The 11716-nt window shown below is 36.1% G+C and overlaps 2 protein-coding genes across 4 annotated transcripts in view; both read right to left on the bottom strand.

Moving 5' to 3' along the window:
* Nucleotides 1-10619, bottom strand: part of clcn5a (chloride channel, voltage-sensitive 5a) — a 90856-nt gene extending 80237 nt beyond the window's left edge. Inside the window, exon 1 of the mRNA XM_052588506.1 lies at nucleotides 10611-10619. The gene's annotated coding sequence lies outside the window, so the exon portion shown is untranslated. The remainder of the gene's footprint in view (nucleotides 1-10610) is intronic.
* LOC127986244 (sorting nexin-12) lies at nucleotides 1046-8455 on the bottom strand. 3 transcript variants are annotated; one of them, XM_052588513.1, is made up of 6 exons: nucleotides 8077-8453; nucleotides 7542-7637; nucleotides 5491-5615; nucleotides 5236-5326; nucleotides 3918-3928; nucleotides 2116-2272 (listed from the first exon to the last, which is right to left on the bottom strand). In XM_052588513.1, exons 1-5 carry the CDS (start codon nucleotides 8239-8241, stop codon nucleotides 3923-3925), a joined length of 483 nt encoding a protein of 160 aa, XP_052444473.1. In that variant the 5' UTR covers nucleotides 8242-8453; the 3' UTR covers nucleotides 2116-2272; nucleotides 3918-3922. The 3 variants fall into 3 exon arrangements, with proteins under 3 accessions (XP_052444471.1, XP_052444473.1, XP_052444472.1); XM_052588511.1 differs by lacking the exon at nucleotides 3918-3928 and having other exon boundaries at nucleotides 1046-2272; nucleotides 8077-8455; XM_052588512.1 differs by lacking the exons at nucleotides 2116-2272; nucleotides 3918-3928 and having other exon boundaries at nucleotides 4562-5326; nucleotides 8077-8452.
* Nucleotides 10620-11716: the final 1097 nt, after the last annotated feature.

The following is an 11716-nucleotide window of genomic DNA, read 5'->3' on the forward strand; positions in this document are numbered from 1 at the left end:
CTTACATGACAGGCTCATTCAGGTAGACTTTACCTGCCCGCCATGCTTCCCTCCCCATCTTTAATCCAGAGCCATTTACACAAGGGCAAGTGGCCTGAAAAAACACAGTTGCCTTCAATAGAATGGTCTTTAAATAAACTGGAAACACCCAGATTTGTGTAGCACAATCATAATAATATAGAATTTACACTACCAGTCAGAAGTTTGGATTAATGATGTTTTAGTTGGAGGGGAAAAAAAAGTATGCTTAAAAGGCTGTATTTGTTTTATAAATTAAAGATAAACAGTATAAAAATAGTAATATTATGAAATGTTAGTACAATTTTTAAAATATATATGTTAAAATGTAATTTTTTCCTGTGATGACAAAGCCATTACTTCAGTGTCACATGATCCTTCAGAAATCATTTCAATAAGATTTGCTACTCAAGAATTTCTTCAGAAAATCAATGTTTAAAACGGCTTTTGTTGATTAATAAATTTTGTTTTGGAAATAAATGCTGTTTGTGACCTTTCTATTCCTGAAAAAAAAAAAACCTATAGCTAACCGTTTCCACAGACATTGAAAATGATGCTGAAAGTACTGCTTTGCCATCACAGAATAAATAACCATTTAAAAATTTTAAAACAAATAGAAGTTATTTGAAATTGTAATACTTTTTCACAGTATTAGATTACAATTTTTCCTGAGCCATTTTTTATCATATGGACCCTTGCCGAGCATAGAAACCTGTTCCAAATATATACTAATTATTTCACAATTTTGACCAATAGGCCTATACTATAATATATAAAACGTTTATTGTTAACCCCCACAAGGGTTAACTTGCACACTTGAATTTCTTTGCATGGAATGACGACCGGTCTCTGCAGCGCTGCCACCTCGTGGCTACATTCAAGAAAACAGCCTTCTTTGTCAGGGATTGATGAATTACATAGACTAATAAAATGAAAAATCGTTGACGTGGACATATATTATCCCAAACTTTATGATTCGCTTATCCAAGTAACGTATTGTGTCATAGAACAAAACGAGAAAATACACTGAAGGAGACAGAGAGGGTTTATTCATGGGTAGAAAGGATGGCTATCTGTTTAAAAATCAACGAGTGCCCTTTTACACACAGTCCTGAAAATAACCAGAATAGAAAGAGCCAGAAAAGAACAGAACTCGTTCTTAGAGAGGGCATATAGAAACATAACAGCAAATGTGACACATTCTGTCATAATGGAATTCAGTTTTTCACAGTGATTGAATATGTACATTCCCGAAGCGTTACTGGTACACGGACACTAAACAAACGAAAATACATTTAAACATGGTTGCAAAAGCCTTGTTTTAACAGATTCAAAGGTCAAAGATACAAATGAAATATGGAACGTAAAGGAAGACGTTGTCGAGAGGCAATCCTAGTTTTAGCTTCTGAAGTGCTACATTTGATGAGTTCTTGATAACTTCTCTTAACCCTGGTAAAATGTATTCATTTCATACTAAGCATAGTTCAAATCTATACTTACTGATATAAAAATTGTAATTATACTTTATTTGGAGTACTATTTGGTGCACAACACACATTTCATAATATTAAGCCAAAAATGTGTTTTATTGTCACTATTGATGCCGATTGTATTGATCTTTGAATAATATAATTCTTTATATACCTAAAGTATACTTGCAATAGTTCTGCTTGAGCACAAATATAGGCCAACTTCACTATATCTTCAGTTAGACTTCTGGACTACTTCCACACAGTTATTACACTAAAAGTGCAACTGCAGGGTATTTTAATATGTTTAGAAATATGTAAATGTGTTTGTAGTATACTTAGCACGAAATACATTTATTTCAACTACATTTAAATATATTTATTTTTCAATAGGGGAAGCATGTTGCTTTAAATTGAAATAATTCAAGACTTAAACTTTAAATCAAAAATACACTGAGGAATGTCATGGGGCCCGATCAAATTCTCTCTCTCTATATATTTTTGGAGAAAAATCTGTGGGTTACCAGAAAGGTTTTATGCCAGGAATTTTAACCAGATTAAAATATATAGAAAATAATATATTTGCTTAAAGATCAGCAAAAAAGAATGTGTCTTTTCACAAAAAGAGTGCATGAGGTATAAATACGGCTTTTATATGAGTTTGAATAGAGAATAGAAATATATACAGAATATGATGGACAGCAGCTGTGAAAGGCTTTGACTGATGTGCAGAAAGAGCTGGTAGAGCAGACGGGTCCAGGACAAGGAGGGGGGTTTACCAAAACCTTTGGATCACAAGCCAGGAGACATGAAACAACACGGTTAGAGATCTTGACAGTTCTAATGCACTCTGGGCAAACTATGCTGCCTCCATTATAACATACTAGTTTAGGGGTGAAAGCTTACCTAAAAAACTAATTTTGTGACAACAACAATATGAGTCTCACATAAAATAAACTATACCATTCAGCAAGTTCACACAAAAATAAAAAAATAATGATGAAATGTACTCACCCACAGGCCACCCAAGATGTAGATGTGTTTATTTCTTAATTGTAACAGATTAAGGCATCATTAAGGCGTTTTGTCTTAAAAAAATCGTTGCTTCTGGCCAATACAAGTCCATAATCCATAAAAACACTTAATCCAGTGAAAAAGTCCATCCTCTGTTGTCCTCTCATTATTTGTTTAGAGCTATTTTCCTTGTGAACGAAGCGTGATATGTGCATATTTCTCTCTTGGTTCAGACAAGATGATTTTTTTCACTAGAGAAGGCAATATTATGCATTGAGAACTTCAGCCAGAAGCAACGGTTTGAAGTTAAAGGCATACTTCACCCCAAAATGAAAACTTTGAGATCAATCGCGTACCACCATGTCGTTCCACACCTGTAAAAGCTTTGTTTTCTTGTAATTTCAGAGAATATCCGTTGAACAAAAGCAGTAAACACGCTCTTGTGACAGCTGTTCTGCACAGATGCGTTGTTTTCGTTCAAATCAAAGCGCAAATACAAGTAGAAAACATCTACGCAGTTTGCGTTCAGCTCATTCTCCAAAATAGTGCTACGGTGAAGTGGAGAGGTAAAGTCGCTATTTTTGTTTTCTTCGCTTACAAAAAGTATTTGTGCCGCTTCATAACATTACAGTTGAACCACTGATGGCAGATGAACCATTCAGACAGTGTCTTTCATACTTTACTTGGCAGTCTATGGGACAGTCACAAGCCTCCCGGTTTTTCATCCAAAATATCTTAAATTGTGTTCCGAAGACAAATTAACAACTTTTACAGGTTTGGAATGACATTGGGGTGAGTGATTGATGACAAAATCCTCATTTTGGGGTGGAGTATCGCTTTAAGAACATCCTCTAGATTTGTTTCTTACAAACATGCAGCATTTTACTTCACTAGACAATATTAACTGATGGACTGGAGTCATGTTGATTACGGTGATGCTTTTCATCAGCTGTTTGGACTGATTCTGACGGCACCCATTCACTACAGAGGATACTGGTAGTGAGTTAGTGATGTAATGCTTAGTTTCTCCAAATCTTTTCCGATGAAGAAACAAACTCATCTACATCTTGGATGGCCGGAGGGAGAGTACATTTTCTAAGTTTCAATTTTTTGGGGTGAACAATTAATTCCTTTTAAAAAAAAAAAATATTAAGATAGAAAATGAAGCATGCAAATCAGGACATGCAGCCAATAGTAATTTTACAAGTGCACGTTGACTCTAAGGGACATGACAAGCAGATGCAAAATTTTAATTAGCAAAGCAACAGGATGTAAGACAACATTAGAATGAGTTTTGTAAGTATGACCATCAGACGGCATTTCCCCCCGTGTAATTGATTTGAATTATTAGCATTCATGCAGACATCTTTATCCCACATCAGTTACAACATACTGACAGTAAAAAACAATACTTACTTCATTCACACCTAAAATGGAAGAGAGAATAAACAGAATAAGGAGAAAAGTTCGGATATTATATAATCTCCAGCCGGTGCTATATTTTGTTTTACTTTATTTACAGACAAACGTCACAGGCACAAATCGATGAACGGGAGAGAACATAAATAGAGTCATTCTGAGGAAAATGACTGAACTTTGGCAGGACAACCTTTAAACAGTTGGCACATATTTTGTCCTCTAAGGGAGCGGTTTTTGGATCTTTCGCACGGTCGACTCAGTCGGAGTTTAATTTGGACTCACATACAATGCAGGTCTTATTTCATACCAAAAATAAGTACATTTGATTATTAGTTACTTTGGAGAACTCCATAGTGGTTGACAAAAGGACATTACAGGACTTAAACCCTAATATCAGTTTTTAGAACATACCTTCCAACTACTCAATGCCTATTATTAGTAATACATACTAAACAGGCCTGATATATACTCTCTTTTTGAAAACTGTTTGTTTGCTAACACAGATTAACTTGAATCTTCCAACAAAACCTCAGAACCACATAAAATGCGTAATTCAGATCGAAATGCAACTTTCATATTTTTATAAGATAATACTTTAAACTTTTATTCAAATTATGGGGGAGGGGATCTGAATTATGTGATTAAAAAGTTGCAGTTCCCCTTTTTATTTTGAAGGAAACAAGCTGCAAAAGTTAGGGGAGCATCAGGCAACACTGAATACAAGTGGAGTTTGTTATTATGAATACTGGCTAGAACTGAACAGTCTTGCCGATGGTCACATGACTTTAAGAAACCAGGTACATTTTCCTAATATATGACTGAAACTCAGCCAAGAAAAACATTTCAGCTTGCTTCTTTGTCAAACAGCGTAATGCTTTACATTTATGGCCATTTTTCTAATCTGATGCAAATCCAGCTCTTCATTGCTCCCTAAATGTTGACTCTTGAACTCGAAGAGCACGTGTTCTTTCAACGGACGCCAGAGAGGACAAAGTTATGAGCCAACCCTCTTTGCTTTACAGTGCTACAGCTTAATGTATAGTTAAAAAATACACACACACAGACACATATACTAACAATTACATTGAATAAAGAAATACAATGTGTGTGTAAAGAGGAACTCTCTGACACATGTACAAAACATGATCTTTTAAACAAAACCAAGTCCTGCGCGGTTCAACCAGTATCTAGATTTTACTCGATGTAAAAATAAATGTTAATCTGCACTATGTATGCAGATGAATAGGAATAGACGCTGACAAGCGAAGAAAGAAGACCCTCCCTTGTCCCAGTTCGGAAAACCCTACTGCCGTACTTTTCCAGGAATGTAGTTCCGGTCAATACTTTCTTCCTGCAGGAACATGTGAAGACAGCGTTCGTTCTGGGCCAAAGGATGACCTGCAATTCTGTAAAGTAATAGAAGAAAAAATAAATCCATGAAATCTGAACCGACATCTTACAATATATTTGTGTAATCATTTCAGGCCCTCAAACATTAATAATTAGCTTGACTGTCTTGCTCTTCCTTAATAATTTAAAGTGTCCGTCAGGTATCATTTCAATGGCAAACCTATTGATGAACTGTTCAAGCCCAGCTCGTCTCTCCTCAATGAAGGACTCCTCAAAAATGCCCTCATCTCCACGGAAGGGAAGCTGTCTCTTCAATGCCTTTCCAGGCAATGGAGGCACAACAATCTAGAAAAAGAAATTCACACAGTTTAATAACCATTCTACCCCTGTAAAGCATACCACATCATATTTGATAGAAATTAATCTAAGGCTTCTAGATGATCAAGACGATAAAAACCTGTTGCACACAATCTACTACATGTCTTCTTTCACCCGACTGATAAGATTATACTTTTTCAGTACGTTTATTAGGATAATTCCAAATATGTAAATAAAAAATTGCATCAGGCTTTTAAGAAAAGTTTGTTTGTCAATCTCTCAATCATCTTTCCATCGCACACACACACACACACCTAAAGGACTATTAGGAACACCATACTAATACTGTGTTGAAACTCCTTTCACCTTCAGAACTGCCTAAATTCTATGTGGCATTGATTCAACAAGGTGCTGAAAGCATTCTTTAGAAATGTTGCCCCATATTGATAGGATAGCATCTTGCAGTTGATGGAGATTTGTTGGCTGCACATCCAGGGCACGAAGCTCCCATTCCACCACATCCCAAAGATGCTCTATTGCCCCCTTCCTCAAATCTTGCCCCGTAGGTCCAATGCACAGCAGAGTTTGGCTCAAACCCTGATCAAAGCCACCTTCCTGTGATTTTCTAATGACCCCAGAGACATTGATTAGCATGCTCAGGTGTGTTCGATTAAGGTTAGAGCCAAACTCGGCAGGAAAGTGGATCTCGAGGTCCAGATTTGAGGATCCCTGCTCTATTGAGTTGAGATCTGGTGACTGTGGGGGCCATTTTAGTATAGTGAACTCATTGTCATGTTCAAGAAACCAATTTGAAATGATTTGACCTTTGTGACATGGTGCATTATCCTGCTGGAAGTAGCCATCAGAGGATGGGTACATGGTGGTCATAAAGGGATGGACATGGTCAGAAACAATGCTCAGGTAGGCCTTGGCATTTAAATGATGCCAAATTGGCACTAAGGGGCCTAAAGTGTGCCAAGAAAACATCTCCCACACCATTAAACCACCACCACCAGCGTGCACAGTGATAACAAGGCATGATGGATCCATGTTCTCATTCGGTTTACGCCAAATTCTGACTCTACCATCTGAATGTCTCAACAGAAATCGAGACTCATCAGACCAGGCAACATTTTTCCAGTCTTCAACTGTCCAATTTAGGTGAGCTTGTGCAAATTGTAGCCTCTTTTTCCTATTTGTAGTGGAGATGAATGGTACGCGGTGGGGTCTTCTGCTGTCGTAGCCCATCCGCCTCAAGGTTGTGCGTGTTGTGGCTTCACAAATGCTTTGCTGCATACCTCGGTTATAACGAGTGGTTATTTCAGTCAAAGTTGCTCTTCTATCAGCTTGAATCAGTCGGCCCATTCTCCTCTGACCTCTAGCATCAACAAGGCATTTTCACCCACAGGACTGCTGCATACTGGATGTGTTTCGCTTTTCACACCATTCTTTGTAAACCCTAGAAATGGTTGTGCATGAAAATCCCAGTAACTGAGCAGATTGTGAAATACTCAGACCGGCCAGTCTGGCACAAACAACTATGCCACACTCAAAATTGCTTAAATCACCTTTCTTTCCCATTCTGACATTCAGTTTGGAGTTCAGGAGATTGTCTTGACCAGGAATAACACCCCTAAATGCATTGAAGCTACTGCCATGTGATTGGTTGATTAGATAATTGCAATAATGAGAAATTGAACAGGTGTTCCTAATAATCATTTAGGTGAGAGATTATATATATGCTAAAGGTTGAACAAGCTGTCCTATTGCTTTAAAAAACGAAACAAATTTTCTGCCTATATTAGTTCAGATGTCAGGCTTTAGAGTTAAAACAAGCCGCTAATGAAATAATGAAATATAAACGAAATAATGTCTGCAAGGACATGTAAAGACAAGCATATATTATTTTTATTTTATGTAAATAAAATGTTATTTTATGACACTAGATGTTACCTTGCTGTCCCTTTCCAGCTCATTCTTCAGCCACTCGAAGTCGCTGTATCTTCGTCGAACACACGACTCCTTCATTTTAAAAATGGGAAGATTTGTCTGGATTTCACCGGAGAAAGCAGAATAAGTCACATGATTATTAAATAAAGTCTACATATCTAAGCAGTGTACACGATGCAGAATGTTCGAGAATTAATCTAACACAAATTGACAGATTAGTAAAACAACAAAATGATGCATTTGAAGCAGTAACGCACACGAATGTTTATCTTAAAGATGCAACTGGCTAGAGATTGTGGATGTTATTCCAACTGCTCTAACCCAACTTGCTCAAATAGAAAATCGATTTTAGACCAAAAACCCACCAGTTCATACAATAAACTCCCGTATTTAGAAGCTTTCCGAGGGATAAGATTATTTCACGTCGATATGAGGCGTTAGTTAGCATTAGCGCGAAAGCTAACGTTAGCTAGGCCGAGCCGAGCCGCAGCCCTCTGACACAAACACACAATCACTTTCATTCACTGGGACAGTCTACCTTCATCCGGACTTCATAAGTGGTGAAGCGGTTTCGGCCGACTCCTATAGTCTGCGGGTCGTAGACGTCGATTTCCAGAAAGTTGCTGGGAGGGCCGTAGGCGTCTGTCAGGTCCTGCGGTTTAGAGTTTAACCGGCGAGTATCGGCCACCGTGGCTTCGGACATCTTTGACGACTTAATTCAGACTAACTACGGGGAGGTGTAGTCTAGGGCACGTACAGATGAAAAGGTTTTGATTAAGACATTAAATCGATGGAGGTTAAAATGAGCTAGGTACTCCTGCGGATCTAAAACTTTGATGTGCCCAGCTAAGCAAACCCACAGGAAACCGTGCGCTTTTCCCGCACCCCCGATGCGATGATATGTGCAGCACTCTGGGGGACGTTTTTTATGAACCACCTTTTTTTTCATAGCTAGCCAATAGGCGTTCTGTTTTGTGATGGCTGACACGTAATTGACCGATAAGATTTTAGAAGACCGCGAATGGGGCGGGCTCTTCTGGGTTCCATGACATGTCTTTACTGGAGGAGAAACTGGAAAGGTGTGGGTTGGAAAAACCAGAAATGTTTTTATTTTTTATTTTAATTTTAAATTTCTGTTATTAAATTTCTCAGATTGCATTTTTTTCATTATTGAAACATTATTAGCACAATCTATTTAGAATTTTTGTTGATTTCAGTGTTGTGGCATCTTATCATGATGAGAGGAAAATGCTTATGCTTATGGCTATTAAACCAAAGTCCCTTTGGTTAAATGATCTGCTTTAAAACATGCAAATGTACCAAAAGAATCCATAGCAGAACATAAACCAGTGTTAATTTATAGCTTCGCTTGTGTTAGCCTACTCTTCTGAATGAATCAGTTTTATTTTTACTTTTTGTTTCTCTATTATTTTAATTTTAGTTAACATTTTAGTCATTTTGTTGCATGTTTTGCCATTTTAACAGCTCATATATTTTGATTACTTTTATTTATTTTTATTAGATGTTATTTTATGTCTATATCATTTTCATTTTATTTTTAGCTTTAGTTATAGTGCAACAAATTGTTTAATCTAAAATATGTTTAAGGTGTGGTTTGTAATCTAAGTAACAAACATATTTTTTTGGTTGTAATTTAATTTTAGTGTTAATTGACTATTAAAACCATGCCATAAACTTGCATTCAGAAACTTTCATTTTAATGATATATAAATGTGTTCTCCATTATTTTGTTATGTGGCACATTTTGGGTAAGATCATCAATCACACAAAAAGAATTAAAGCCAAAAGGCATATTTTTACCAAACTTTTTACTATTGTAAATTAGATGTAAATTAAATATTAGATAAGCTAGAAATCACTATCTGCGGCAATTTTTCTTTTTATGAAAATATGATTTAAATATTAGTTTTTCTCGTGTTTATTTAGTGCCAATTACATGATTACATGATATTTACTTACTGTATAAAAGACCTTGTCATTCCTCTACCTCTGGAGGGTGCCAAACATTAGCATCAAAAAACAAGTTGATGTTTAATCGTAGACTGTGTTAAATCAACCATCTTGAATGATTAGCCTTTCTTTGACCACAGCCCATAAGTGTGACTGCCTCATTGATGTTTGAACTGTATATCTTTATATAATGGTGCCCAGGTACGGTGCCCGTAAGGTGTCAGGTTTTGTTCACTTAGTTTTGTCTTGGCCACGACATATTAACTCTTAGGAACATGATATTATGTCATAACCACAAGATAATTTTGCGAGATAAGGACATCCTTATGTCGTGGTCTCAAGATGCTATGTTAAAGGAACGATATCCATTTCTCATGGCCACAACTTTGACATGTTTCTCTCGTGGCCACGAATTTAAAGAGCCAGTAAGATGAAAATTCTAAGCTTCCTATCACTGTTTAAAAGTCCTGTACAACAGGTTTAAATCCATCCAAGGTTAAAAAACATTGTAATTTTGTCAAAATATCATTTTAAAATTACCTCAATTCTCAGAGATCCCCAAACGGTTCGTGCAAAGCTGTTCAAAAGATTCAGTTTCCTTAAACCCCACCTTTCGGTAGCATACTGTGTTCTGATTGGTCAACTGACATAGTTTTGATTGGTTGTTCCGCACACAACTTCACGGTAAACAATGTGTTAGCATCTTTTTGGGGTGAATTATGTCTTATTCCTCTCATCGCGAAGCAAACAGTAAAATAAAAAAACTTGAAGAACAGTCTCTCTGCTTTTTCTTCTGTGTGGGCGTATTCAAGCCACGCTTCAGTTTGAATCTGAATAGAGCGTTCAGCGCGGGGGCGTGGTCACATTAGATATAATGAAGGGAGACGTGAAAGATTGGACATCACGTTGTTTTCATTTGGATTACTTTATCACAGAATATCTGTTTTCGGCAGCACTTATTTAGTTTTAAAGTAGACATGTTAAGGTTTCTATAGATATCTCTCTCATGTCTCTTCGTTGAGTATTCACGGAGTTACACTTCATTTTAATGACGTGTTTGTAAATGAAGATCAGCACAGACAAAGGCTGCAGACAGCACACCTTGTTTGTTATCTTTATTTTATAAGTGCACAAAGTTATGTCTGTATCCAAAAAAAAGTAGACCCTTTACAGATTAGATTGATGTATTGCTCTTATCTGTACGATTAAAACTGAAAGTGTAATTTAAGTTCTTTTCGGGGTTATCAGAGGAAAATGACTCATAACACGTATCCGCGTGAATCGACTCCAGAGTTTAACATATAGGGCAAGCACGACATACTGACGGTAGGCGGAGATTATTATGCAAAGTGTTCTAGTGATGTACATAGAGATGAGCAAAAGATTTGAAATCTATAACGACTCGTTTCAGCGATTCAGAGTCGAATCCTTACTTTAGAAGCCAATAACTTTATAAATCATGTACTTTTTGGTTTAATTACTTTGCACATTGTTTACACTGATGGACAGTTACATCATACACTGTAATACAGGTAATTTTTGAGTTCCCACCTGTGTGGCTCTTTAATGTGTAAACAAACCGGCGTGACCACTGCAACAAGGGATGATCAAAAATAAATAAAACATTTTCATTCAAATTAAACATTTAATTGAATATTTGTATATTATTATTATTATTATTACATTAACTTATTAGGGCTATATTTTTATATTAATTGTTATATATTTCCCCTTTCAATTTGTGTATCGCTTTACCTAGTTAATGTTTCATATAATTATGTCAGCATTTGCTAGCCTACCATACATTTTGTAAATAAATGCCTGACAATTATGCCAATAAAGTTTTGACTTTATGATTGTATTTATGCCCATGTGTGATGATAAATGACCTTGTTGTTTTCATTTATTTTACGTCAATGATTAATTCCTCAACAAGACACTATAGTATTTATAATTATGGTCTATTACTTAGCCGAAATAAACTGAAATATATTTTACATTTAAACTGCATTCCAACAAAAATTCCACTCAGCATAATCAAAGCTTTTCTGGCATGTCGAGCATTTACAGTAGGCTATTATTTACAGAAGTATTCAGAACATTAAGTAAAGAGATTGAAATGAAGAGGGAAATGAATATAAATAAATATAAAAATATAACAAATAATAATAGGCTAAGAATAATAATATTATTAATAATAATATACA

This window comes from Carassius gibelio, chromosome B21 (assembly GCF_023724105.1).
Source record: "Carassius gibelio isolate Cgi1373 ecotype wild population from Czech Republic chromosome B21, carGib1.2-hapl.c, whole genome shotgun sequence".
NCBI classification, from domain to species: domain Eukaryota; kingdom Metazoa; phylum Chordata; class Actinopteri; order Cypriniformes; family Cyprinidae; genus Carassius; species Carassius gibelio.

Coding starts and splice junctions, on each gene's coding strand:
- LOC127986244 (XM_052588511.1), bottom strand. CDS start 8,241: ATGTCCGAAGCCACGGTGGCCGATACTCGCCGGTTAAACTCTAAACCG. Junction 5,616..7,541: donor AGCTGGAAAGGGACAGCAAG/GTAACATCTAGT, acceptor TTCTTTTTCTAG/ATTGTTGTGCCTCCATTGCC. Junction 5,327..5,490: donor CTTGAACAGTTCATCAATAG/GTTTGCCATTGA, acceptor ATTACTTTACAG/AATTGCAGGTCATCCTTTGG.